Source organism: Muntiacus reevesi, chromosome 20 (genome assembly GCF_963930625.1).
Source record: "Muntiacus reevesi chromosome 20, mMunRee1.1, whole genome shotgun sequence".
NCBI classification, from domain to species: domain Eukaryota; kingdom Metazoa; phylum Chordata; class Mammalia; order Artiodactyla; family Cervidae; genus Muntiacus; species Muntiacus reevesi.
Genome location: NC_089268.1, coordinates 5,482,168 through 5,509,028, shown reverse-complemented (window position 1 = coordinate 5,509,028; position 26,861 = coordinate 5,482,168). Strand labels below are relative to the sequence as shown.

The window sequence follows — 26,861 nt, the reverse complement described above, 5'->3', positions numbered from 1 at the left end:
TGAGCTTAGGCTTCCAAAGTTTTTAACTGAAGGTTCATTATGTGTGCATAATTGATTGATTGACGGCTCACAGGGTTGAACTCAAGCTCTAGTTTCTGCTTTCTGGCCATGGCCAGCTTCTGCCCTAAGACTAGGCTGTATGATTGCTCCCAGCCTGAGAAACTGCTTAGTATAAACATAAATCAGATGTGTTCTGAGGGGCTCACCATGACACTCCTGCTTTTGTTGAAGAAAGTCAAGGGTGTAGAGGTTACTTCCCAGGAACTGAGGGGTGGTGGGTGGGGTTTAGGGCTGGCGGTCAGATTTCTTTTTGAGCAGGCCAAATGCTTACACACAGCACTGTTAGGTAAAGAGAGCTCCCCACCTGTCCCAGTTCCAAAAGGCTAGGATCACATCAAATTTTGCTCCCGGTTTCATTCCTCACACTTCATGCAAAGAGTTGACTCATTGGAAAAGACCCTGATGCTAGGAGGGATTGGGGGCAGGAGGAGAAGGGGACGAGAGTGGACGAGATGGCTGGATGGCATCACCAACTCAATGGACATGAGTTTGAGTAAACTCCGGGAGTTGGTGATGGACAGGGAGGCCTGGCGTGCTGTGATTCATGGGGTCTCAAAGAGTTAGACACGACTGAGCAACTGAACTGAACTGAACTGAACTGAATAGTGGTGAGCAAATGTTGAGAGTCGGTGTAACACTGTAGTTTACAGCAGGGGATTGCCAGAGTCCTAATTTGAATATTGGCTCTTCTTTTCACTAAGTAGACCCTGATGGGTTATTTAACCTCTCATTGCCTCATTGTCCTCATCTATAAATTGTGAGTAGTGATAATATTATATTAACACCTTTCTCGGAGAATTGCAATGAGGAGTAAATGAATGAACGACAGTGAAGTTCCCAAAATAGTGCCTGGTGCAGAGTAAAAGCTAGCTAAATGTCTAATATTATTAAGTGCTCAATAAATAATTGCTGATAGAGCAACTGGCTATCACATGAGAGGTGCTTAGCAAATGTTAATTGAAAAAATATAGAATAAGATTTTCTCCTTTAGCAGGTTTTTTCTATTATTTTTCTATTAACATAGTATTAAATGTATTGATTTGGACATATCATCACTATGTCTGATATTCAGGTCTTTAATCATCTATAATTCTAAAGATTATGTAGGTCAATAATATGCTTAGAAAAGTACAAAAAAGTTTCAGTCTTTTCGCCTCTCTACCAAGCATTACCCCCAACCAGAGTGAGGAGTTGAATTAGAGAGAGTTCAAAGTGTCTTCCAACTCCAACAAAATGTTATTTGTCCTTAGGAAACAAACTAGATATAACAACAGAGAAGACCATTTTACATGGAGACATGAAACCTGTGAATGTGTAAGTTTCCATTTAAAAAAAGGAACAAAGAGAACATTCAAGTTGACTACCAAAATCCATCTGTTATATGTGAACACATAGATTTGAATTGTGGCCATAAATTTTTAATAATTTGATGTCATTTGACTCCCTGGCAAATCACACACTATGATTATAGAAGATTTAGTGAGAAACTGATTTATTTAATCTTGTTAAAACTGGCCTGATGGAAGGTGATACAATCAGTTATGTCTCCAAACAAGAGATTAAGCACTTTCAAATAATACCACTAGCAATTAGAAAAAGAATCAACTTCTAAAAACATTTTTTTAGTTACAAAGTAATGCATATATATTTGGATACAACAACCAAATGATTTAACACTGATCTACTATTATTCAGCAGTTATTAAATTACTGAGTAATAAAAAGTAAATGTGTTCCAATCACTGTTCTTACCATGTTCATTTTCCAGAGGTGGCAAGTGTTAACAATTTGTTCTATATACTTCTATGCATAGACACATAATAAAAAATACGTGTCTGTGCTGTTATGACAGGCATCTGTAAAGTGCTACTTGTTCTTGTCATTTTAGTGTTGCCACAGGCCGTCACTCAGTTTGAGGAGCTGGTCGGGATGGCAGAGGCGCTGCTCAAGGGTGGAGGAACCCTGTCCACATCCGCATCCACCCTCTGGAGAGCAGCGAATAACTCCTCGCCGGATTCCTTTACTTCTACGTGCAGTAATTCTAACTCTAATTCCAGTTCACCTATCTCCCTGAAAGTTGAGGAAGACCATCAGACGGATGAGAAACAGGTCAGCAGGGCGACTGTCCCATCTTTCTCTGGGGTGCAGTTACAGGCAAAATGAAAATCACAGAACAACATAGTCATCGTCTTATCAGATCACTTTATGGAACTTTAGGTCAATCATAATATTCTGATGGCATAAAACAAGTTTTTGGTTTTTTTTTTTTTTTTTTTTTTAATATTATTTTATTAGTTGGAGGCCAATCACTTCACAACATTTCAGTGGTTTTTGTCATACATTGACAGGAATCAGCCATATAGTTACACGTATTCCCCATCCCGATCCCCCCTCCCACCTCCCTCCCCACCCGACTCCTCAGGGTCCTCCCAGTGCACCAGGCCCGAGCACCTGACTCATGCATCCCACCTGGGCTGGTGGTCGGTTTCACCATAGATAATATACATGCTGTTCTTTCAAAACATCCCACCCTCACCTTCTCCCCCAGAGTTCAAAAGTCTGTTCTGTACATCTGTGTCTCTTTTTCTGTTTTGCATATAGGGTTATCGCCACCATCTATCTAAATTCCGTATATATGTGTTAGTATACTGTAATGTTCTTTATCTTTCTGACTTACTTCACTCTGTATAATGGGCTCCAGTTTCATCCATCTCATTAGAACTGATTCAAATGAATTCTTTTTAACGGCTGAATAATATTCCATGGTGTATATGTACCACAGCTTCCTTATCCATTCATCTGCTGATGGGCATCTGGGTTGCTTCCATGTCCTGGCTATTATAAACAGTGCTGCGATGAACAATGGGGTGCACGTGTCTCTTTCATATCTGGATTCCTCAGTGTGTATGCCCAGAAGTGGTATTGCTGGGTCATATGGCAGTTCTATTTCCAGTTTTTTAAGAAATCTCCACACTGTTTTCCATAGTGGCTGTACTAGTTTGCATTCCCACCAACAGTGTAAGAGGGTTCCCTTTTCTCCACACCCTCTCCAGCATTTATTGCTTGTAGACTTTTGGATAGCAGCCATCCTGACTGGCGTGTAATGGTACCTCATTGTGGTTTTGATTTGCATTTCTCTGATGATGAGTGATGTTGAGCATCTTTTCATGTGTTTGTTAGCCATCTGTATGTCTTCTTTGGAGAAATGTCTGTTTAGTTCTTTGGCCCATTTTTTGATTGGGTCGTTTATTTTTCTGGAATTGAGCTTCAGGAGTTGCTTGTATATTTTTGAGATTAATCCTTTGTGGCATAAAACAAGTTTTTGGTTTTTTTTTTAAAACAAGTTTTTTACAATAAATCTAATATCTGTGAAGCAAATATCCAGTTTAGAAAATAAATGATGGACAATGATGAAGTTATTAAACTAGAAAATTCTTAAACCAGTGAGAAAAGGACAATTATGCATTAAAGGTTATAAAACTGAATTATTGAGACCAGGTGAATTTCAGCCTGTACATGCTGGCTGAACACAATTCTTTGTCTTCTATACCAATTTCTCTTAATCAAGAAACAGAAGCTAAAAATACAAGTTTTGTTAGAATCAGCCTGGGAAAATATGCCTTCAAGGGCAGTAATTACTGTCACTGCTTACAATCCAGCGTTCGGAATACTTGACTCCTGGTGTACCAGTTTCCTCCTGTGGTGTAACAGGATCCCACAAACTGAGTGATTTATATTATTACAAACACAAAGGCTATAGACTCAAGGTGCTGGCTAGTTCCTTCCTTTCTAGAGGCTCGGGGGAAGGCTTTGTTTCCTGCCCGTGTGGGTTCTAGAATTCAGTTTCTCGTGGCACTACAGCTGAATTCCCTGTTTTCTTGTCAGCTGTAGACTGAAGGATGTTCCCACATGCCCTGATCCGAGGTCTTCTTCCCCTGACTTCAAAGCCAGTAAGAGCAGGCAAACCCCTCACTCCTCGAGCCTCTCCTTCCTCTGTCTTCTTTCTTGCCCTCTCTTCTGTGTTCAAAGGGCTCACGTGAGCCCTCAATAAATGTTAGCCATTTTCTTTATTATTATTTATTATTATTAAACACTTATTGTGTGCTTATTATGTATCAGACACTACTAAGTGTGTGTATATATTTATACACATAAAATTATATATGTATGTGTGTATGTAAATATATATTCATACTTGCAATAAAGTACATGAATTTTAAGTGTAAAAAAGGTAAAATTTTAAAAGTCTCATAATTAGATTGGGCCTTTCTGAATAACCCAGCACACTCTCCAACTTTCCCCATCTCAAGGTCCTTTAATGACACCTGCAAAGTTGATTTTCCCGTATAAGGTGACACATTCACAGGTTTCAGGGATGACGATGTGGTTGTTGTCCGTGGGCCATAATTCTGTTTAGTAGGAAAGGTTGAGGGTGGAATAATCCTTAAAGTACCAAATCCAGATTACATTGCAAGAATTTGAATGCACTCTGGAACAAATACCTCATAAATGTTGGGAATTTATCTCAAAAATAACATCTAACTCCTGATATATACATCAATATATATTCAATATATGGGCATCACCTTAAAGAATGTTGATTTTGTTTTCTGGTCTGTATTAATTCAATGAGTAATATATTTCTTCAGATACTCCTTTCCTTTTTCGGTTATTTCAATTATTATTTTTAATTTTTTAGTTCAAGATTGAAAAATGGCAGATTGCACGTTGCAACAAGAGCAAGCCTCAGAAGTTCATTAATGATTTAATGCAAGTGCTTTACACAAATGAATACATGGCCACACACAGCCTGACGGGGGCAAAATCCTCTACTTCACGAGACAAGGCCGTGAAACCAGCTATGAATCAGAATGAAGTTCAAGAAATTATAGGTGATATGATTGCATTATATTGTGTCACATGAATCTGAAATAATTTTTCCATTCAACATTTAGTTGTTCTTTCATTATCTTTTTTTCTTCAAATTTATTTTTCTATGAGAGATATCTCAGGACAGCCTAAACCTCTTATGTATGATACATGGTGAATTTTGTGGAACAACTTTACACTAAAAGTGGTTAATGGGACTTCCTTGGTGGTCCAGTGGTTAAGAATGCAGAGGACACAGGTTCGATCCCTGGTCCAGGAAGATCCCACATGTTGAGGAATATCTAAGCCCATGCACCACAACTACTGAGAAAGACAATATGCGCCACCACGAATAGAGAAAGTCGATGAAAAGCCACAAGAACCCAGCACAGCCAAAAATTAATTCGTTTAAAAAATTTTAAGTGGTTATTAAAATAAAAATGAATTCTATATCACTAAAAAACTTGAATTCATACAATTCATAGCTTTAGAAGAGTAAAGTTTCAAAATTCACTCCAACAAAATTTTAGTAACTCTTTATATCTTGTATTCTTTTTCTTATTTTGGTTAGAAATATCCCTTATCTTTTATTCAGAAAAACGAAGGTTAATGTAACCATCCTATCGACAGTTTTTAAGTTAATTTCCTTAAATATAAAAATCTAGGTTATCAAGTAACAATTTTAAGTACTCAGTGAATCCCAGCTCTCTGTATTCTGATATTACATCATTTCTTAGTTGGAAAATAGTCAGAATCTGCTTGTTTCAATTGATGCTGGGAATGGGTAAAAATAAATTCTCAGCATTTTGGGTCAAGGGCACATGGTATTCAGAACAAGCAATAAGGGTAAAGCTGGGTGGTACCATAGGAAGACTCATACGTATGTTCTCAGTTTATGATATAGACCTAGCTATCTCTTGCTTTGCTTTGGAAAATCTGCCTATATAGTTTAAATATCTCATGGGAGTTTGGGCTGCTTTTTCAAAATGGGGGCAAAAATTATAATGTCCGTGGTGGCTTGGTATTTTATCTCAGTTCATATCTTAAGATGCAAAGTCCTGATAATGTGGGTTTTTAATTAATTTACTTATTTTTATTCAAGTATAGTTGATGTATAGTATTACATAAATTACAGGAGTACAATATAGTGTTTTGGGGCTTTTAGGTGACTCAGTGGTAAAGAATCCACCTGCCAATGCAATGGAACACAGGAGATGTGGGTTCAGTCCCTGTGTGGGAAAGATCTCCCACTGGCTACCCACTCCAGTATTCTTGCCTGGAGAATCCTATGGACAGAGGAGCCTAGCCGGCTATAGTCCATGGGGTAAAAAGAGTCGAACACGGCTCAGTGATTGAGCATACACACATGCAATATAGTGTTTCACAGTTTTTAATGTTTATACTCTATTTACAGTTATTATAAAATATTGGCTCTATTTCCCAGGTTGTACAATGAACGTGAAAGAGAAAGTTGCTCAGCCGTTTCAGACTCTTTGCAACCTCATGGATTGTATTCTCCAGGCCAAAATACTGGAGTGGATAGCTATCCCCTCTCCAGGTGAAGTGAGTCGCTCAGTCGTGTCCGACTCTTTGCGACCCCATGGACTGTCCATGGAATTTTATAGGCCAGAATACTGGAGTGAGTAGCCTTTCCATTCTCCAGGGGATCTTCCCAACTCAGGGATCGAACCCAGCTCTCCCGCATTGCGGGTGGATTCTTTACCAGCTGAGCTACCAGGGCAGCCCAAGAACACTGGAGTGGATAGCCTATCCCCTCTCCAGGGGATCTTCCTGACTCAGGATTCAAACCAGGATCTCCTGCATTGGAGGCAGATTCTTTACCGGCTGAGCCACAAGGGAAGCCCATATAACCTACTTTATGCATAATCATTGTACCTCTTATCCCCCCAGCCCAACATCTCCCCTCCCCGACTCCCCCCTCCCCACCGTTAACCACTGGTTTGTTCTTTGTTTTTGTGACTCTACTCCCATCTGATAAAGTGTTTTTCTGTGTTTTGTTGTTGTTACAGGAATCACAAAGCAATTATTTCCCAACACAGACGATGTTTCAATCAGGAGAATGATAGGGCAAAAGCTAAACAACTGTACCAAGAAGCCAAATTTAAGCAAAACTCTGAACTCTCAGGATATTAAGTAGATCCTCTCGGTAAGTCTTGTCAACCTTTGTAATCCTTTGAGTGTGGCAAGAAGATGCAATACCTGCACCCGTGAGACAGCCTTTCCCAAACACTCTGCTGGAGACCAGTTGGCTGTGCGAAGCTGATGCTTATTCCTGGGGGTGAAGCAAGGACAGGGAAGGGGATGTAAACTTGGGAAATGCGGGGTCAGGTACACAGATTCTCCTCTCCCAGAGCCTCTCAAATATTCTGATGCTCTTTAAACATGCCCGAGTGCAGCAGAAATCTCTAAGAAGGGCGTATAGTGTGTAGTGTTTTCCAAGTGTGTTTCACTGAGGAAGTTTTCTTTTTCTTCACATCTTAACTATGGGTGGAGCTAGAAGGGAGCCAAGGGAAAGACACATGACAATTTAGGAAGTGCTTCTCTAGAACAAGGTGGGTACAGACCCTTCGGAGGTCCCTGAGGTCCATCACTGGGGTGCACTTACAACGCTGAACAGAGAACAAACCGCTGGTTGAGGGTCTCCTCTACCATCCCATCCTGCTTCCCAGTGTCTTTAAATCTTTCAGTCAGTTGTGTTTTTATTTGTTAGATAAGGATTTTCTACCAATATATTTGTATTAAAATACTCAAAGGAAGAACTATTTGTTTTTAGTGAGTTCTAAAGGAAGTTCACTTTATGGTCAGGCCTTGCCCTAGGCAAGACTGTGATGTGGAGTTGTGTTTGCTTTACTAATGGAAAGTCCTGGCCTTTTCACTTGTCCTCGCTCTTCCTCTTCATTATTTTGATGGAAAATACATGACACATGTCCATTGTTATGCTTTTAATAACTTTTAAACAGAGGTATACGATGACACCACCCTTATGGCAGAAAGTGAAGAAGAACTAAAAAGCCTCTTGATGAAAGTGAAAGAGGAGAGTGAAAAAGTTGGCTTAAAACTCAACATTCAGAAAACTAAGATCATGGCATCTGGTCTCATCACTTCATGGGAAATAGATGGGGAAACAATGGAAATAGTTTCAGACTTTATTTTTGGGGGACTCCAAAATCACTGCAGATGGTGATTGCAGCCATGAAATTAAAAGACGCTTACTCCTTGGAAGGAAAGTTATGACCAACCTAGATAGCATATTAAAAAGCAGAGACATTACTTTGCCAACAAAGGTCCATCTAGCCAAGGCTATGGTTTTTCCAGTGGTCATGTATGGATGTGAGAGCTGGACTGTGAAGAAAGCTGAGCGCCAAAAAATTAATGCTTTTGAACTATGGTGTTAGAGAAGACTCTTGAGAGTCCCTTGGACTGCAAGGAGATCCAACCAGTCCATCCTAAAGGAGATCAGTCCTGGGTGTTCATCAGAAGGACTGACACTGAAGCTGAAACTCCAGTACTTTGGCCACCTCATGCGAAGAGTTGGCTCATTGGAAAAGACCCTGATGCTGGGAGGGATTGGGGGCAGGAGGAGAAGGGGACGACAGAGGATGTGATGGCTGGATGGCATCACCAACTCAATGGGCATGAGTTTGAGTAAACTCTGGGAGTTGGTGATGGACAGGGAGGCCTGGCGTGCTGCGATTCATGGGGTCACAAAGAGTCGGACACGACTGAGTGACTGAACTGAACTAAAGTGAACTGATACGATAAGTCAGTGAGGGCAGGTTTTCCTTCCATTTTCTTTACTTCTACCTTTGACTTCCACTTTGCCTGCTCTCTGTCTGACTCGTCACCTTGAGACCACGTCATTTGTCTTTTTCTTCTGACTGTGTTTTAAATAGATGTGGATGTGAGTGTAATACAGTGATTCCCCCATCCGTCACTGACTACCAGCTCATCCTTCCTGAGGGTCCCTTACTATGTTGTTACACATTTAAGGCTACCTCTGCCGAGGGTCAACAATAGTCTCTCCTCCTATAACAAAACAAAGTGACCAAAAAAAAAAATACTTATAACAGCTGCATGGAAATTCTCTCCACCTGGCTCATACATACTGGCAGACCTACCTGAAGAATTTATAAAAGGTAAAGATACTTGTATCCTTTTTCTACCCCAGGGATTAAAAATTTCAGTAGATGGTGAATCTCACATCCACCCAGTTAAGAGCTAATTGCTTAAAAGAGCCCTTGGAACTTCTTGGGTTTTTTTTTTAATTTATTTTATTGAAGTATAGTTGACTTACAATGTTAATTTCTACTGTAGAGGAAAGTGATTCACATATATATATATATATATATATATATTCTTTTTCGTATTCTTTTCATTATGGTTAATCCCAGGATATTCAATATATGGACTTCTTTTTAGACATGAGGCTACTCAGACGTATCATGGCCAAGTTCCGCATCTACGGGTTATGTTACCAGACCTCCAAGTCATAGGACTCTCTTTTGGAGCACATAATTGTGTCTCAGAGCTCTGCAAAGCATTTTAATATCCTAACTTCTTCCTGTTTTATATCCCAGGCTGCTGAGGGTAGGCATGAGATTCATATCTGATAACAGCAGAATATTGAAGAAATTAAATTTAAAAGGTTTTTCTATTAGTTTTGCTTTCACTTGCCAGTCATAAAATCACCTGATGATGACATTAATTAAAACTGAAAGGAAAAAGAAATCTTTTGTTATGAATGCAGGAAACTCTGGTGCCTTGTGCACCTGAGCTTGGGTGCCAAGAAGCTTGCAATAGAAATGCACATACTTTGAATCAGAAGTAGAGATAAACAGTAGAATGGGATTTTTGTTTAACTGGCAGATACCTTTCATTTGAAGTATAGGCTCAATCATTGGGAAAGACAGGGTCACAGAAGACCTGAGTCGGCTGTGCCTGATGAGTCAGATACAGCACCACCTGGTGGAACAGTGGTACACTTTTCTCTTCTTGCTCATTTAACGAGTAGGAACCTAAAGTGACAGCATTTATTCAGGCAAACCATACTTGTCCTCACCGTGCCTTCAAAAGTATTCTTTGGAAAAATCATTGTCCTCCCATTACTGCAGTAAAAGCAGTAGATACTACAAAACCATGTAGATTTCTATGAATTCCAATATATCCAGAAAACCCAGCAGGCCTACCGGGGCTCTGGTAGACTGTGCCCCCATGCAGGGCTGAGTTCCCAGTGGCTCCCGACTTGGATTTCAGAGGACAACCATTTCCCAGCTCAAACTCGTCTTTGTGAGAATAAGAGCTAAGCCCATCCTGCCACTTTGAATCCAACCCCTCTCACTTCTGTGACTAGCCTGCAGCTCTCACTCTGCCTAGAGTTTCATGTTGCCAATCTTTCTGACCTTTCTCCATTGTTTTGCTTTTTTCTTACAAGAGCTATAGAAAATTTTATCTATAAGGATTACAGAATATTAGACTATCACCTCTGTAACATTCTGCTGTGGTCAAACAGCCTTCTGAAATGTCCACAGCTGCTGCACTGTATAATAATCTCTACCATAATATTACATGTGCATGTAACTTAAAGGTGATCTAATACAGCAGTGCTCAAACAAGGTGGGAGGGATTTTGTCCCTTGCCCCTGAAAGGGGATATTTGAAAATGTCTTGGAGGCATTTGGGTTAGAGAGGAGCCAGGGATGCTGCTATATATCCAACAATATACAGGACAGCCCCCACAACAAAAAATTACCAAGTCCAACTGTCAATTCTGCCAAAGTTGAAAAAGTGAAAGTGAGAGTTGCTCAGTCGTGTCTGACTCTTTGCAACCCCATGGACTGTACAGTCCAGAATACTGGAGTGGGTAGCCTTTGCCTTCTCCAGGGGATCTTCCCAACCCAGGGATCAAACCCAGGTCTGTCCCATTGCAGGCAAATTCTTTCTCACCTGAGCCACAAAGGAAGCCCAAGAATACTGGAGTGGGTAGCCTATCCCTTCTCCAAGGGATCGTCCCGACCCAGGAGTCAGACCAGGGTCTTCTGCACTGTAGGCAGATTCTTTACCAACTGGTAAAGAAAGGGAAGCCCAAGGCTGAGAAATCCTGAAGTAAATGATTTGCTGGTCACCAGGATGGTAGAGTAGGAAGACCCTGAGCATACCTCCTCCCAGGGGCACACCAAGATTAAACCTGTTTGCAGACCACTTATCAACAGAAATGACCTGAAGACTAGCAGAAAAGATCTTCTACAAGTAAAGATATGAAGAAGGAACCACAACAAGAAGGGTAGGAGGGGTGGAGACATGGTATCATCAAGACCCAAGTAAGTGACCAAAGAACAGGAGGATAGTCACAATCGCAGAGCTTCTCCCCAAGGAGTGAAGGGTCCAAGGCCCATATCAGGCTTCCCAGCTGTGGGGGTCCTGGCAGCAGGAAGACAAGCCCCCAGAACATCTGGCTTTGAAGGTGCAGCTTGCATTCAGGAGAGTTAGGGGCCTGTAGGAAATAGACAGCCCACTCAAGCAGGGCACTCGCAGAATCTCACACACTTTAAGTCCCAGTTCAGAGGCAACAATCTGAAAGAAGCCTGGGTCAGACTTACTTGCTGCCCTTCGACAGCCTCCTAGACCAGCAGGAGGCAACGGGGACTTCCCTAGAGATACAGATACTGGTGGCAGCCACTGCTGGGAGCTCATTCTACCACAAGGACACTGGTGCTGGTAAGCACCATTCTGGAGTCCTCTCTAGCCTATGAGTTCCAGGACTTACCCACCCACCAGCCGGTCACTAGTCTTGTGACCCCTCAGGCCGAGCAGGGACCTGGCCCCACCCTCTAGCAGGTTGGCAGAAGCCCTGGTACCCCCAAGGCCAGAACCAGCACTGGGAGCCCTGGACTCACAGCCAGCGTGCCAAGACCACACCTCACACCAGTGGGCTGGCACAAGCCTCAGGACCCCCTGGGCCCCACGGGACCTGCCCTGGATCACCCTCAGCCTGCAGCCAGCTCACCAGGATCCTGCCTTGCCCACCAGTGGCTCAGCACAAATCCCAGGGCTCTGCAGGCCCGGCAGCCAGCTGTGCCAGGATGTGGCCCCTTCCACCAGCAAACCAGTAGCTTCTGGAGGCGGCAGGGCCTGGCAGCCAACTGGACAAGGGAGAGTCCCATACACCAGCATGCCCACAGCATGCTCCACCACAACAGGAAGGCCCACTCAGCCTGCATGGGGCGCCCTGATAGCATACAAGGGGAGTGCGCTACTGGTACCACACCATGTCTCCTACATAAGTCCACTTTTCCAAAATTTGGATGGAAATGTAAGCAACCTATCTAGTTGTATTCAAGGGAACTTCCATTACATTGTCAGCCAACTTTTCAACAGAAACTATGCAGGCCAGAAAGGAGTGGCACGATAGAGTCAAAGTGATAAAAAGAGAAACCTAAATCAAAATATTTCACCCATCAAGGCTCTCTTTGACATTTGAAGGAGAGAGAGTTTCCCAGACAAGTGCCACACTCTTTAGTTCCTCTTCACTTTCTGCCACTATATCATTTGCATATCTGAGGTTGTTGATATATCTCCTGGCAATCTTGATTCCAGGCAATCTTGATTCCTGGCAATCTTATAATTCGTCCAGCCTGGCACTTTATATGATGTACACTGCAAAGAAGTTAAATAAGCAGGATGACAATACACAGCCTTCTCATACTTTTTTCCCAATTTTGTTCCATGTTCCATTGTTCCATGTCCCGTTAACTGTTGCTTCTTGACCCGCATACAGGTTTCTCAGGAGGGAGATAAGGTGTTCTGGTATTCCCATCTCTTTAAGAATTTTCCAGTTTGTTGTGATTGACACAGTGAAAGGCTTTAGTGTAGTCAATGAAGCAGAAATAGATTCCAGATTTCCTGGAATTCCACTGTGATCCAACGATTCCATTCTGTGACCCAATGAATGTTGAAAATGTGATCTCTAGTTCCTCTGCCTCTTCAAAAACCAACTTGGACATCTAGAAGTTCTTGGTTCACATACTCCTGAAACCTAGCTTGAAGGATTTTTAACATAACCTTACTAATGTGTAAAATGAATGCAATCGTACCCTAGATGAAAAAATCTAAAAAGGAGCATTGCCCTTTTTTGTGATTGGAATGAAAACTGATCTTTTCTAGTCCTGTGACCACTATTGAGCTTTCCAAATTTGCTGTCATATTGAGGGCAGCACTTTAACAGCATCATCTTCTAGGATTTGAAATAGCTGGAATTCCATCACCTCCACTAGCTTTATTCCTAGTAATGCTTCCTAAGGCCCATTTGACTTCACACAGGATGTCTGACTCTAGGTGAGTAACCACATCATTGTGGTTATCCAGGTCATTAAGACCTTTTTTTTTTTTCTGGTTGAACTACAACTTTTCTTAAAAACATGTAAAACCACTCCCACTTGTGAGTTAGTATATCTACATTATTGCCTTTAATTTCAATCTACTGTTCCATGTTATACATCACTATATTTTTTGTTTGTTTGTATTTTAGCTTATTTATTTTTTAATTGAAGGATAATTACTTTACAGAATTTTGTTGTTTTCTGTCAAACTTCGACATGAATCAGCCATAGGTATACAATATACCCCCTCACTTTTGAAACTCCCCCCATCTCCTTCCCCATCCCACCCCTCTAGGTTGATACAGAGCCCATGGTTGAGTTTCCTGAGCCAGACAGCAAATTCCCATTGGCTGTCTATTTTACATGTGATGATGTAAGTTTCCATGCTACTCTCTCCATACATCTCATCCTCTCCTCCCCTCCCCATGTCCATAAGTCTATTCTCTATGTCTGTTTCTCCACTGCTACCCTGAAAATAAATTCTTCAGTGCCATTTTTCTAGATTCCGTATATGAGTGTTAGTATACGATATTTATCTTTATCTTTCTGACTCACTTCACTGTGTATAATAGGCTCTAGGTTCACCCACCTCATTAGAATTGACTCAAATGCGTTCCTTTTTATGGCTGAGTAATATTCCATTGTGTATATGTACTACAACTTCTTTATCCATTCATCTGTAAATGGACATCTAGGTTGCATTCCTGTTCTAGCTACTGTATATAGTGCTGCAATGTACAATGGGATACATGTGTCTTTTTCAATTTTGGTTTCTTCAGGGTATGTGCCTAGGAGAGGGACTGCTGAGTCATATGGTAGTTTTATTCCTAGATTTTTAAGGGATCTCCATACCATCTTCCATAGTGGCTGTATCAATTTACATTCCCACCTACAGTGTAAGAGTGTTCCCTTTTCTCCACACCCGCTCCAGCATTTATTATTTGTAGACTTCTGATGATGACCATTCTGATCAGTGTGAGGTGATATCTCACTGTAGTTTTGATTTGCATTTCTCTAATAATGAGGGATGTTGAGCATCTTTTCATGTATTTGTTAGCCATCTGTCTGTCTTCTTTGGAGAAATGTCTGTCTAGGTCTTTTCCCCACTTTTTGATTGGGTTGTTTGTTTTTCAGGTATTTAGTTGTATGAGCTGCTTGTATATTTTGGAAATTAATCCTTTGCTAGTTGTTTCATTTGCTATTATTTTCTCCCATTCTGAGGGCTGTCTTTTCACTTTGCTTAGTTTCCTAGGCTGTGAAAAAGCTTTTACATTTAATCAGGTCCCACTTGTTTACTTTTGTTTTTATTTCCATTACGTAGTAGGTGGATCATAGAGGATCTTGCTTTGATTTATGTCATCGAGTGTTCTGCCTATGTTTTCCTCTAAGAGTGTTATAGTTTCTGGTCTTACATTAATCGTCTTTAATCCATTTTGAGTTTATCTTTGTGTATGGTGTTAGGAAGTATTCTAATTTCATTCTTTTACATGTAGCTATCCAGTTTTCTCAGCACCATTTATTGAAGAGGCTGTCTTTGCCCCATTGTATATTCTTGACTCCTTTGTCAAAAATAAGGTACACATAGGTGCATGGGTTTATTTCTGGGCTTTCTATCTTGTTCCATTGGTCTATATTTCTGTTTTTGTGCTGGTACCATCCTGTCTTGATGACCGTAGCTTTGTAGTGTAACCTGAAGTCAGGAAGGTTGATTCCTCCAGCTCCATTCTTCTTTCTCAAGACTGCTTTAGCTATTCGGGGTCTTTTGTGTTTCCATATGAATTCTGAAATTTTTTGTTCTAGTTCTGTGAAAACTACCATTGGTAATTTGATAGGGATCACATTGAATCTGTAGATTGTGTTTGGTAGTATAGTCATTTTCACAATATTTAGTCTTCCTACCCAGGAACATGGAACATCTCTCCATTTGTTTATGTCACCTTTGATTTCTTTCATCAGTGTCTTAAAATTTTCTGTGTACACTTCTTTTTTCTCCTTAGGTAAGTTTATTCCTAGATATTTTACTCTTTTTGTTAAAATGGTGAATGGAATTGATTCCTTGATTTCTCTTTCTGATTTTTCATTATTAGTATATAGAAATGCAAGTGATTTCTGTGTGTTGATTTTGTATCCTGTTACTTTGCTAAATTCACTGATTAGCTCTAGTAATTTTCTGATAGTATCTTTATGGTTTTCTATTTACAGTATCATGTCATCTGCAAACAATGAGAGCTTTACTTCTTTCCAATCTGGATTCCTTTTATTTCTTTTTGTTCTCTGATTGCTGTAGCTAGGAGTTCCAGAACTATGTTGAATAATAGTGGTGAAACTGAACACCCTTGTCCTGTTCTTGATCTTAGGGAGAATGCTTTCAGTTTTTCACCATTGAGAATAATGTTTGCTGTAGGCTTATCATATATGGCCTCTACAATGTTGAGGTTGGTTCCTTCTGTGCCCATTTTTTGAAGTTTTCATCATAAATGGGTGCAATTTTGTCAAAGGTTTTTTCTGCACCTATTGAGATTACCATATGGTTTTTATCTTTCAATTTGTTAATATGGTGTATCACATTGATTTGCATATATTGAAGAATCCTGCATCCCTGGAATAAACACAACTTGATCATGGTGTATGAGCTTTTTAATGTATTGTTCAATTCTGTTTGCTAAAATTTCATTGAAGATTTTTGCATCTATGTTCATCAGTGATATTGGCCTGTAGTTTTCTTTTTTTGTGTTGTGTTTGTCTGGTTTTGGTATCTGGGTGATGGTGGCCTCATAGAATGAGTTTGGAAGTGTTCCTTCCTCTGCGATTTTTTGAAAGAGGAGTTTTGGAAGGATAGGCATTAGCTGTTCTCTAAATCTTTGATAGAATTCTCCTGTGAAGCCATCTGGTCCCGGGCTTTTGTTTTTTGGGAGATTTTTGATCACAGCTTCAATTTCAGTGCTTATAATTTGGTTGTTCATAATTTTTATTTCTTCCCAGTTCAGCCTTGGAAGATTGAACTTTTCTAAGAATCTCTCCATTTATCTTTAATCTCTTCCAGGTTATCCATTTTATTGCTATATAGTTGTTCATAATAGTCTCTTATAATCCTTTGTATTTCTGCTTTGTCTATTGTAACCTCTCCTTTTTCATTTCCTATTATGTTGATTTGATTTTTCTTTCTTTTTTCCTTGATGAGTCTGGCTAAAGGTTTGTCAACTTTGTGTATCTTCTCAAAGAACCAGCTTTTAGTTTTATTAAACTTTACTATTGTTTCTTTCATTTCTTTTTCAGTTATTTCTGCTCTGATTTTTATGATTTCTTTCCTTCTGCTAATTTTGCAGGTTATGCTCTTCTTTTTCCAATTGTTTTAGGTGTAAAGTTAGGTTGTCTATACTATGTTTTTCTTGTTTCTTGAGGTAAGATTGTATTGCCATGAACTTCCTTCTTAGAACTGCTTTTGCTGCATCCCATAGGTTTTGAGTTGTCGTGTTTTCATTGTCATTTGTTTCTAGAAATGTTTTTATTCCCTTTTGATTTCTTCAGTAACCTGTTGGTTACTTAGAAATATATTGTTTAATTGCCATGTGCCTGTGTTTTTTACAGTTTTTCTCTTGTATTTGATATCAAGTCTCATAGCATTGTGGTCAGAAAAGATCCTTGATATGATTTCAGTTTTCTTAAATTTACTGAAGTTTGATTTGTGACCCAAGATGTGGTCTATCCTGGAGAATGTTCCATGTGCACTTGAGAAGATGTATTCTCCTGCATTTGGATGGAATGTCCTGAAGATATCAATGAGATCCATCTCATCTAATGTTTCAGTTAAGACTTGTGTTTCCTTATTAATTTTCTATTTCAATGATCTGTCCATTGGTGTGAGTGGGGTGTTAAAGTCTCCTACTATTATTGTGTTACTGTCAATTTCTCCTTTTATGTCTGTTAGTGTTTGTGTTATGTATTGAGGTGCTCTTATGTTGGGTGCATAGATATTTACAATTGTTATGTCTTCCTCTTGGATTGATCCCTTGATCATTATGTAGTGTCCTTCCTTATCTCTTGTAATATTCTTTATTTTAAAGTCTATTTTGTCTGATATGAAGATTGCTACTCCAGCTCTCTTTTGCTTTCCATCTGCATGGAATATATTTTTCCATTTAGACTATTTTTCCTTCTGAACATCTAGAATATATTTTTCCATCCAGACTCTCACTTTCAGTCTATATGTGTCTTTAGGTCTGAAGTGGGTTTCTTGTAGACAGCATATATATGTGTCTTGTTTTTGTATCCATTCAGCCAGTCTGCTTTTGGTTGGAGCATTTAATCTGTTTACATTTAAAGTAATTATTGATATATATGTTCCTATTGCCAGTTTCTTAACTGTTTGGGGTTTGATATTGTAGATCTTTTTCTTCTCTTGTATTTCTTGACTCTGTAAGTCCCTTTAACATTTGTTGTAAAGCTGGTTTGGTGCTACTGAATTCTCTTTTAACTTTTGCTTGTCTGACAAGCTTTTGATTTATCCATCAATTTTGAATGAGGTCCTTGCTGGGTACAGTAATCTTGGTTGTAGATTTTTCCCTTTCAGTACTTAAAATATATCCTGCCATTCCCTTCTCGCCTGCAGAGTTTCTGGTGAAAGATCAGCTGTTAAATATATTGGATTTCCCTTGTATGTTCTTTTCTCTTGCTGCTTTTAATATTCTTTACTTGTGTTTAATCTTTGTTAGTTGGATTATTATGTGTCTTGGCGTGTTTCTCCTTGGGTTTATCCTGTATGGGACTCTTTGTACCTCTTGGACTTGATTATTTCCTTTTCCATGTTGGGGATATTTTCACCTCTAATCTCTTCAAAAATTTTCTCATACCTTTTCTTTTTCTCTTCTTCTTCTCGGACCCCTATAATTCGAATGCTGGTGCATTTGACATTGTCCCAGAGGTCTCTGAGACTATCCTCAGTTCTTTTCATTCTTTTCATTCATTCATACTTTATTCTCTTCTTCAGAAGTTATTTTTACCATTTTATCTTCCAGCTCACCAATTCGTTCTTCTGCTTCAGATATTCTGCTATTGATTCCTTCTGCAGTATTTTTAATTTCAGTAATTGTGTTGTTTGTCTCTGTATGTTTATTCTTTAATTCTTCTAGATCTTTGTTAATTGATTCTTGCATTTTCTCCATTCTGTTTTCAAGGTTTTTGATCATCTTTACTATCATTATTCTGTTTTTTTTTTCAGGTAGTTTGCGTATTTCCTCTTCATTTATTTTGGCTTCTGTGTTTCTGGTTTGTTTACTCATTTATGCAGTATTTCTCTGCCATTTCATTACTTTTCTTAAACTTATTGTGTTTGAGGTCTCCTTTTCCCAGGCTTCAAGGTTGAATACTTTCTTTCTTTTGGTTTCTGCCCTCCTAATGTTGGTGTAGTGGTTTGTGTAAACTTCATATAGGGTGAGATTTGTGCTGGTTTTTTGTTGTTGTGGTTGTTGTTGTTTTTCCTCTGATGGGCAAGGCTGAGTGAGGTGGTACTCCTGTCTGCTGATGATTGGGTTTGTATTTTTGTTTTGTTTGTTTGGATGAGGCATCCTGCACAGGGTGCTACTTGTGGCTGGGTGATGCTGGGTCTTGTATTCAAGTGATTTCCTTTGTGGGAGGTCTCACTATTTGATAATCCCTAGGATTAGTTCTCTGGTAGTCTGAGGTCTTGGGGTAAGTTCCCTCATTCCAAAGGCTCAGGGTTTGATCCCTGGTCAGGAATGAAGATTCCAGAAGTGGTTTGTTATGGCATTAAGTGAGATTAAAACAAATACCCAAAAACAAGCAACCAAAGATGAACCCCAGACAAATGGCTGTTACAAAATCAGGCAAAATAATTAAAACAATGGAATATACACCTATACATATACACCCATAAGCAAAATCAGAAAAGTCCAACAAAAGTAAAGTGCACTAGATTAACCTGGCGAACAAAGGAAACCAAAAATTATATCTACCAGTTAGGAACAAAACTAACTAAAGCACAAACTGGAAAACAAAACTAGAGCAAGGTGCCAGTTGAGGATTAAAGCAAAGAAAACAAAACTAGAAAATATGTTGAGAGGAAAGTAAAGGAAAAAAAAAACAAAGAATAGATATTCAAAGTTAAATAGAGGTAGATAAAGAAGATTTATATACATTAAAGATTAACTGTAAGTGGAAAAGAACAGTAGGAAAAAGCAAACAAAGGAATAAATGTAGAAAGAATAATAATAGGTTTAAAAATTAAAATTTAAAAAAAAAGAAGAGGAAAGAAAAAAAATAAAATAAAGGAAAACTCCACATAACTGCAAAAGCCCAATGTAGAAGCAGAGGTTTATAACAACAATAAAAAGTGTGATTGAAAAAAAAAGAACTCAAAAGCTTCATTAGATTTCATAGTGCCAATAAAATTGACAACTACAACAGAGGAGAGGGGAAAGAGGGAAAAAAGGAAAAAGAAAGAATATCCAAAAGCACTACAGAACAAGTCAAAACATAAGAGTAGTAAACGTTTTTCTTGAGTTACTGCTGTCAGGGAGCCACAGTCCACCTCACCTCCCTGGGAGGCCCTCCAACACTGGGCTGGTCTCTGGACCTGCCGTGGGGGCAGCTCAGGCTCTAATCTGGTCCTACTCCTGTGTGTTCTTGCCTCCAACGTCCTCAGCTATCAGAACTAGTGCGTTTTCTTTTGTGGGAGCTCTCAGTGTCCTTTTATCTATTCCATAGACACAGTCTGCCTTGTTGATTGTGTGGATTTAATCTGCAGCTTGCACAGCTGGTGGGGAGGTTTTGGGGCTTCTTCCTTAGCCATAATGCCCCTGGGTTTCAGTTGTGGTTTTATTTCCAGACGACCCTCTGCATGTGGGTCGTCCACTGGGGTTTACTCCTGAGGCTGCCCTGGAGGACTTGCGTCTGCCCCAGGGAGGCCCAGGTGTGGAGGTGGTGCAGCTGGCTTGGGTCTCAGGGGTTCTGGCACCAGATACTCAGGGGGGCTGGCGGCTAGAGCAGCAGGAAGTATAGCGCTCTAGAAGGGTATGGCAACCAGTACTGGCCAGTACATTCCAGTATTCTTGCCTGGAGAAACCCCCTCCCTGACAGAGAAGCCTGGCAGGCCACAGTCCACAGGGTTGTGAAAGAGTTGGACACAACTGAAGTGACCCCACTTGCAGAGACTTCTCTTTGCCTGTGGCAGCTCTGCCCCAGTGAGGGCTGAGTGTGAAGGTGCTGCAGCTGCTTGGGTCATGGGAACCCTGGCGGCGCCAAGTGTGTGGGGACATGGACTGCCTCAGCCTCAGGAGTTATTGTGCTATCAGTCTGTTTCTGAGCCCCTGGAAGCTGGCGATCAGAAGGCCTCTTTGGCTAGTCTTTCTCCATAGCTCTGCCCATCCAGGCATGTAGAGGGTTCCCTTGCCTGGGGTCCTTCTATGTTGCTCTGAGTGTCAGGCACATAGAGGGGGCCCCTGACTGAGGTCCTACTCTGGAGGTCAGCACGTCGGGCACTTAAAGGGACACCCTGGGTGAGGTCCTACTCTAGTTTGGTGCATCAAAACCTACTCTAGTTTGGTACTCCAGCTGGTGCTTGATGGGCCAGCCTGTCTATTGATCAGCTGCCAATGCTGACATGTGGGGGGAGAGAGGCCATGGTGATGGCTCCACCCCCATGTGTGACTCAGCAGTATCGCCTTGCTTCCATGGCTGCCTGGCTTTCCTCCACAGGCATTTCCCACCACAGTCTCCTCCCTCACATCCTCTCTATCCATCTCTCCACCTTTGACAGCAGCCCTTGCCCTGGGGTTGCTCCACAATCGCTAGGCTCCAGCTCCCAGCCACTGTGCCTCCTAAGTGAGGGACCTGTGTCCCTGTCTGGGGTATGTTTGCCTGCAGCAAGGACCAGCTGATTCTCATTCCATTTAGGCTGCCACAGATCCACTGTTTCCCTCTCAGCCTTAAATGTTTTTCCTCTGACTCAGACAATTGCCCCGATGTGGGGATCAGACCCCTGCTTCAGCTCCCCCACCCACTGAAGGCAGGTCCAGACCTAGTAACACTCCTATTTTTCCCCCTAGTTCCTTCATCCTAACAACTTTTTGCATGGTTCTATATACTCTTTTCCGCTGGTCAGGTCCTCCTCTCCCCTCTCAGCTGGTGGGCTTTATGCCCTTGTGTGTGTGAAGATGTGTTCCCGATGCATCTGTGAAGAGAGATGCACTTCATGTCCACCTCCTCCTCCGCCATCTTGTTCTCCAAGACCTTTTTTGTATAGTTCTGTGTATTCTTGCCACCTCTTCTTAATCTCTCCTGCTTTTGTTAGGTCTTTACTATTTCTGCCCTATAGTGTTCATTTCCTTGCATGAAATATTCCCTATATATCTTCAGTTTTCTTGAAGAGATCTCTAGTCTTTCCCATTCTAATGTCTTTTATTTCTTTGCACTGTTCATTTAAGAAAGCTTTCTTATGTCTCACTATTCTCTGGAACTCTGCATTCAGTGGGTATGCCTTTCCCTTTCTCCTTCACCTTTCACTTCTCTTCTTTGTTCAGCAATTTGTAAAGCCTCCTCAGACAACCACTTTGCCTACTTGTTTTTCTTTTTCTTTGGGATGGTTTTGGTCACTGCCTCCTGTACATTATGAACCTCTGTCCATAGTTCTTCAGGCACTCTGTCTACCAGATCTAATCCCTTGAATCTATTCATCATCTCCACTGTCTAATCATAAGGAGATTGATTTAGGTCATGCCTGAAGTGCCTAATGGTTTTCCCCATTTTCTTCAATTTAAGCCTGAAGCAGTAAGGAGCTCATGATCTGAGTCATAGTCAGCTCCAGGTCTTTTTTATTGCTGACTCTATAGAGCTTCTCCATCTTTGTCTGCAGAGAATATAATCAAGCTGATTTTGATAGTGACTATCTGATGATGTCCATGTGTCAAGCTGTCTCTTTGGTTGTTGGCAAAGGTGTTTTCTATGATCAGTGTGTTCTCTTGACAAAACTGTGAGCCTTTGCCCTGCTTCATGTTGTACTCCAAGGTCAAACTTGTCTGTTACTCCAGGTATCTCTTGATTTCCTACTTTTGCATTCCAATCCCCAATGATGAAAAAGGCATTTTTTTTTTTTTAATGTTAGTTCTAGAAGGTGTTGTAGGTCTTCATAGAACCAATCAACTTCACCTTGTTTTGCATTACTGGTTGAGGCATAGACTTGGATTACTGTGATGCTTAATCATTTGCCTTGGAAACAAACCAAGTACATTCTGTCATTTTTGAGATTGAACCTAAGTGCTGCATTTTTTATTCTTTTGTTGGCTATGAGGGCGACTACATTTAGTCCACTGGATTTTTGCCTACAATAGTAGACATGATGGCCATCTGAGTTAAATTCACCAATTCCTGTCCATTTTAGTTCACTGATTCTTAAATATCAATATTCACTCATGCCATCTCCTGCTTCATCACATCCAATTTACCTTTATTCATGGACCTAACATTCCAGGTTCCTATGCAATATTGCTCTCTACAGCATCAAACTTTATTTTCACCACGAGACACATCCACAACTGAGTGTCGTTTCCAGTTTGACCCAACTGCTTCACTTAATTCTTTCCGGAGCTATTAGTAATTGACCTCCTCTCTTCCTCTGTAGCATATTAGGCTCATCTTCCAGTGTCATATCTTTTTGCTTTTTCATACTGTTCATGGGGTTCTCACAGCCAGAATACTGGAGTAGTTCTTCTAAAGGGACTTCTCTAAGTGAAAAAGAAACACCAGAAACACCAGAAAAAGCAGAAAACTGGAAAATAGAATTATATTTATAGAAAAACTAGAAAGCTAAAATTTCACAAGGAAAAAAAACTCACCAGTAAGAGCAAACAGACAGTAAAGGTAGTATACCCACTAGTTATAATGCTAGTATGAAAGTTAAAAGACAAAATCATCCATATTGAATAGCAAAGGAGTACACAAAATACAAAGACATAAATATGTAAAAAAATTGACACACTCTGGGGAGGAAGTGAAACTGTAGGATTACTAGAATGTGTTTGAATTTAGGAGATTATCAACTTAAAATAATTATGTATATATAGATTGCCATATATAAACCTTGGGCTTCCCAGATGGTTCAGTGGATAAAGAACCTGCCTGCAATGCAGGAGACATGTGATTGATCTTTGGGTTGGGAAGATCCCCTGGAGGAGGGCATGGCAACCCACTCCAGTATTCTTGCCTAGGAAATTCCACGTACAGAAGAGCCTGGCAGGCTACATTCTATGGGGTCACAAAGAGTCAGATATGACTGAAGCGACTGAGCACACTCATAAACATTATGGTGACTAAAAACACAAATCCATACATTCCCCACAAAAGAGAAAGGAATTCAAATGTAAATCTAAATATATTCAGCAAACCAGAGGGAAGAGAGCAAAAGAAGAGCAAAGAAAAGCACAAAGAAAGAAAAAAGAATAATGAAGGAAGCTATAAACAAAACAAAAAGTCACCCTACCGAATGGAAGAAGATATTTGTAAATGATATACTCAACAGGAGTTAATATCCAAAATACAGAGAACTCATACAATTGAACATCAAAAAACCCAAACAGCCTCATTTACAAATGTATAGAGGACCTGAATAGACATTTTCCCAAAGAAGACATACAGATGGCTAAAAGGCACATCAAAAGACACTCAGCATCACTATTCATCAGGGAAATGCAAATCAAAATCACAATGAGATATCATCTCACACCTGTCAGAATGGTTATTATCAAAAATATAGCAAATAACAAGTGTTGTCAAGGATGTGGAGAAAAGAGAACCGTCATGTACTGTTGGTGGGCTGATAAATTGGTACACCCTCTGTGGAAAACAGTACGGAGTTTCCTCAAAAAATAAAAAGTAAAACCACCATATGAGGCAGCAATTACACTTCTGGGTATTTTTCCAAAAGAAACAAAAAACAGTAATTAGAAAAGATATATGTACGCCTTTGTTCATAGAAGCATTATTTACAGTAGCCAGGATTGGAAGAAGCCTGAATGCTCACTGACAGATAAATGGACAAAGAAGATGTGAGATATTTGTATATATACATATATATAATTTCATATATATGAAAGAGGTAAGGTAGGTTTAGGAAATTTCCTAATATTTAAATAATCAGTGAGTATTACTGAAGAGTGACAAATAGAACTGTAGATAATTTTTTAATATGGGTATGTGGGGATTGTTAATTTTCCTTTGTGTGTTTGAGTTTTTTTTTTTTTTTTAAGTCATTTGAGATTAAAAATATATGTTAAATATTTTAGTTATCTATGCAGGAATTCTTCAGAGTAGATCATAAAATAATTCCTTTGCCACTGAGCTATCAGGGAAGCTCATTTAAAAAAAAAAAAAAAAACCTAACAACTGTTAAAAATATTATAAGAACTCTCACGTAAGTATGTTCTTTCTTTTTTTTTAACTTGCTTCTTATAGGTATCCTAGGTCCCTGAAACAAGAGCACCTTCAGTTGTAAATGGAGCCTCTGCAGCCTGCCTGGCAGTGAGCGCAGGGATGGATGCAAGGACAAGCTGGGAGGCACCTATGCCGTCGCTGGCCACCCTACTGAAGCACCAGCTCACGGGGAAGCTGCATGCAGACGCCACCCTCGGGACCAGTGATGCCTCAAACCAGAGAGCTTCTAGCAGGCCCACGAGCATGCAGGATAGTTTCTTGGAAAATGCACTCTCCTGCCCCACAGTGCTTCCCTGTAAAGCTGTCCCAACAGGGTAATCTGAGCTCTTATCACAGCAACACAGACTGTAACCCGGAAGATTCATCATCAACTGGTCAACCAACCCCTATGCATTTATTATTACCAACCACTCTCCATTTTAGCTTTTGGATCTTTAGTATGAGCACATGTTTGGAAAATAAACAGTGAAAAAATCAATGTTCACAAACATGAGAGCAACAAAATCAGCCTAAAATCTGATAATTATACCTAATGAATTACTAGTATTGTAGCAATAAGATTACATAAAATTTATAAAATAAGAATCTGAGAAAATAAGAACAGGAAGACCTTTTCATGTTAATATAAACCTATTCCACTGTACTCCTGAAAAAGAAATAAATCCAAGTTTTTGATTTTTAAAACAATGCATCAACTTTTAAAAAAAAATCTTTTTTATGTTTGTTTACATGCTTCTTTTTATTGCCCAAAGTATATTAAATACATGTGTGTAATATGAAGCATCAACATCATCTAAAACATTGTATATAAGATAAAAGCCTTGTTTTTTGTTGGTTATACTGCTACATTGCTTAGTTTTAACTAATTTGTTTTCATAGTTTCACAGGAGAAAATAATTGAAAACAAAAATGGGTTTAGGAATTAGCCACATACACAAATACCATTTTGCAAACGAATGAAAGATTAAATATTTTTTATCAATAGACTTCTCATTTGACATCCGGCTGTCACAAGTGACAATTGTGCAGTGTCAAGTAATGCTTCTTCAGCACATAAGGCCATGCTCAGACTTGGAAAGGAGGATGCATAAGATAGTTACAAAGTCCAGTACTGTGGACCCGGGAACATTCCATAACGGTTGTTTGATAACAATGTGGCTGTAAAAAATAAATATTCTTAAGGAAATAACTTAGGTTAACATTTGCTACTTTTAACTAAACATGAATAAATTTCATGAAAATATAAAAACCATTTGCTTGTTTTTTATTAATGTGAAAAATCCAGGGAGAAAATAATTTTCTAGGCTGATAGTTTTTTCTCATAACACAGGGTTGCTTGTATTAGTATCTTTTCAAATCAAAGTTCTGTCTGGATATATGCCCAGAAGTGGAATTGCTGGATCTGATGGTAACTCTAATTTTAGTTTTTTAAGGAATCTCAATACTGTTCTCCTTAGTGACTGCACCAATTTACATTCCCATCAACAGTGTAGGAGGGTTCCCTTTTCTTCACACCCTCTTCAGCATTTATTATTTGTAGACTTTTTAAAAAGATTTAAAAAACTGAAAAGCTTCATATGTTTAATGATTGTATATGCTTCTCAAATAAGAGCTGAGGTGAATTTTTTTCTAAATTCAATATCTGCGATGTCATTGTTTGCTCTCTGGGTTTCAAGTGTGTGGTCACCTGATAGACCATCCACTGGAAGTGTATGACCATGTTCGTTCTTTGGACCCTGGTCACTGTGAGGTGGAGCCTCGCAAGGGCTAATTATCCTGGGGGTCAAAAACAAATATCAGTGCTCCTGTTAACCTTGTCATAGTCAAATAGAGAGTCAAAAAGTCAACGTGTTGCAGGAAGTTCCAAATCTGAAAATTAACAAAGCAGTTAAAAGCTACAGCTAACATTATATTTCATGATGGAAGACAGAACGCTTTCCCTCTAAAGGAAGAACAAATCAAGAATGTTCATTCTCACTACATATATGCAAGATTATTTTGGAACTTCTAACTAGTACAGTAAGCCAAAGAAAGAAATAAAAGTCATTCAGATTAGAAAAGAAGCAGAAAGATTGTCTTTATCCACAGACAACAGG

The 26,861-nt window shown here is 39.7% G+C and overlaps 1 protein-coding gene across 2 annotated transcripts in view; it reads left to right on the top strand.

Annotated features, from left to right (window-relative positions):
- The window catches only part of BEND6 (BEN domain containing 6), a 61,538-nt gene extending 35,577 nt beyond the window's left edge, over window positions 1-25,961 (top strand). For both annotated transcript variants that reach the window (XM_065912768.1, XM_065912767.1), the window contains exons 4-7: window positions 1,948-2,168; window positions 4,759-4,951; window positions 6,959-7,095; window positions 24,787-25,961. In XM_065912768.1, the coding sequence (XP_065768840.1) occupies window positions 1,948-2,168; window positions 4,759-4,951; window positions 6,959-7,086 (542 nt within the window). In that variant the 3' untranslated portion in view covers window positions 7,087-7,095; window positions 24,787-25,961. The remainder of the gene's footprint in view (window positions 1-1,947; window positions 2,169-4,758; window positions 4,952-6,958; window positions 7,096-24,786) is intronic.
- The last annotated feature ends 900 nt before the right edge of the window (window positions 25,962-26,861 follow it).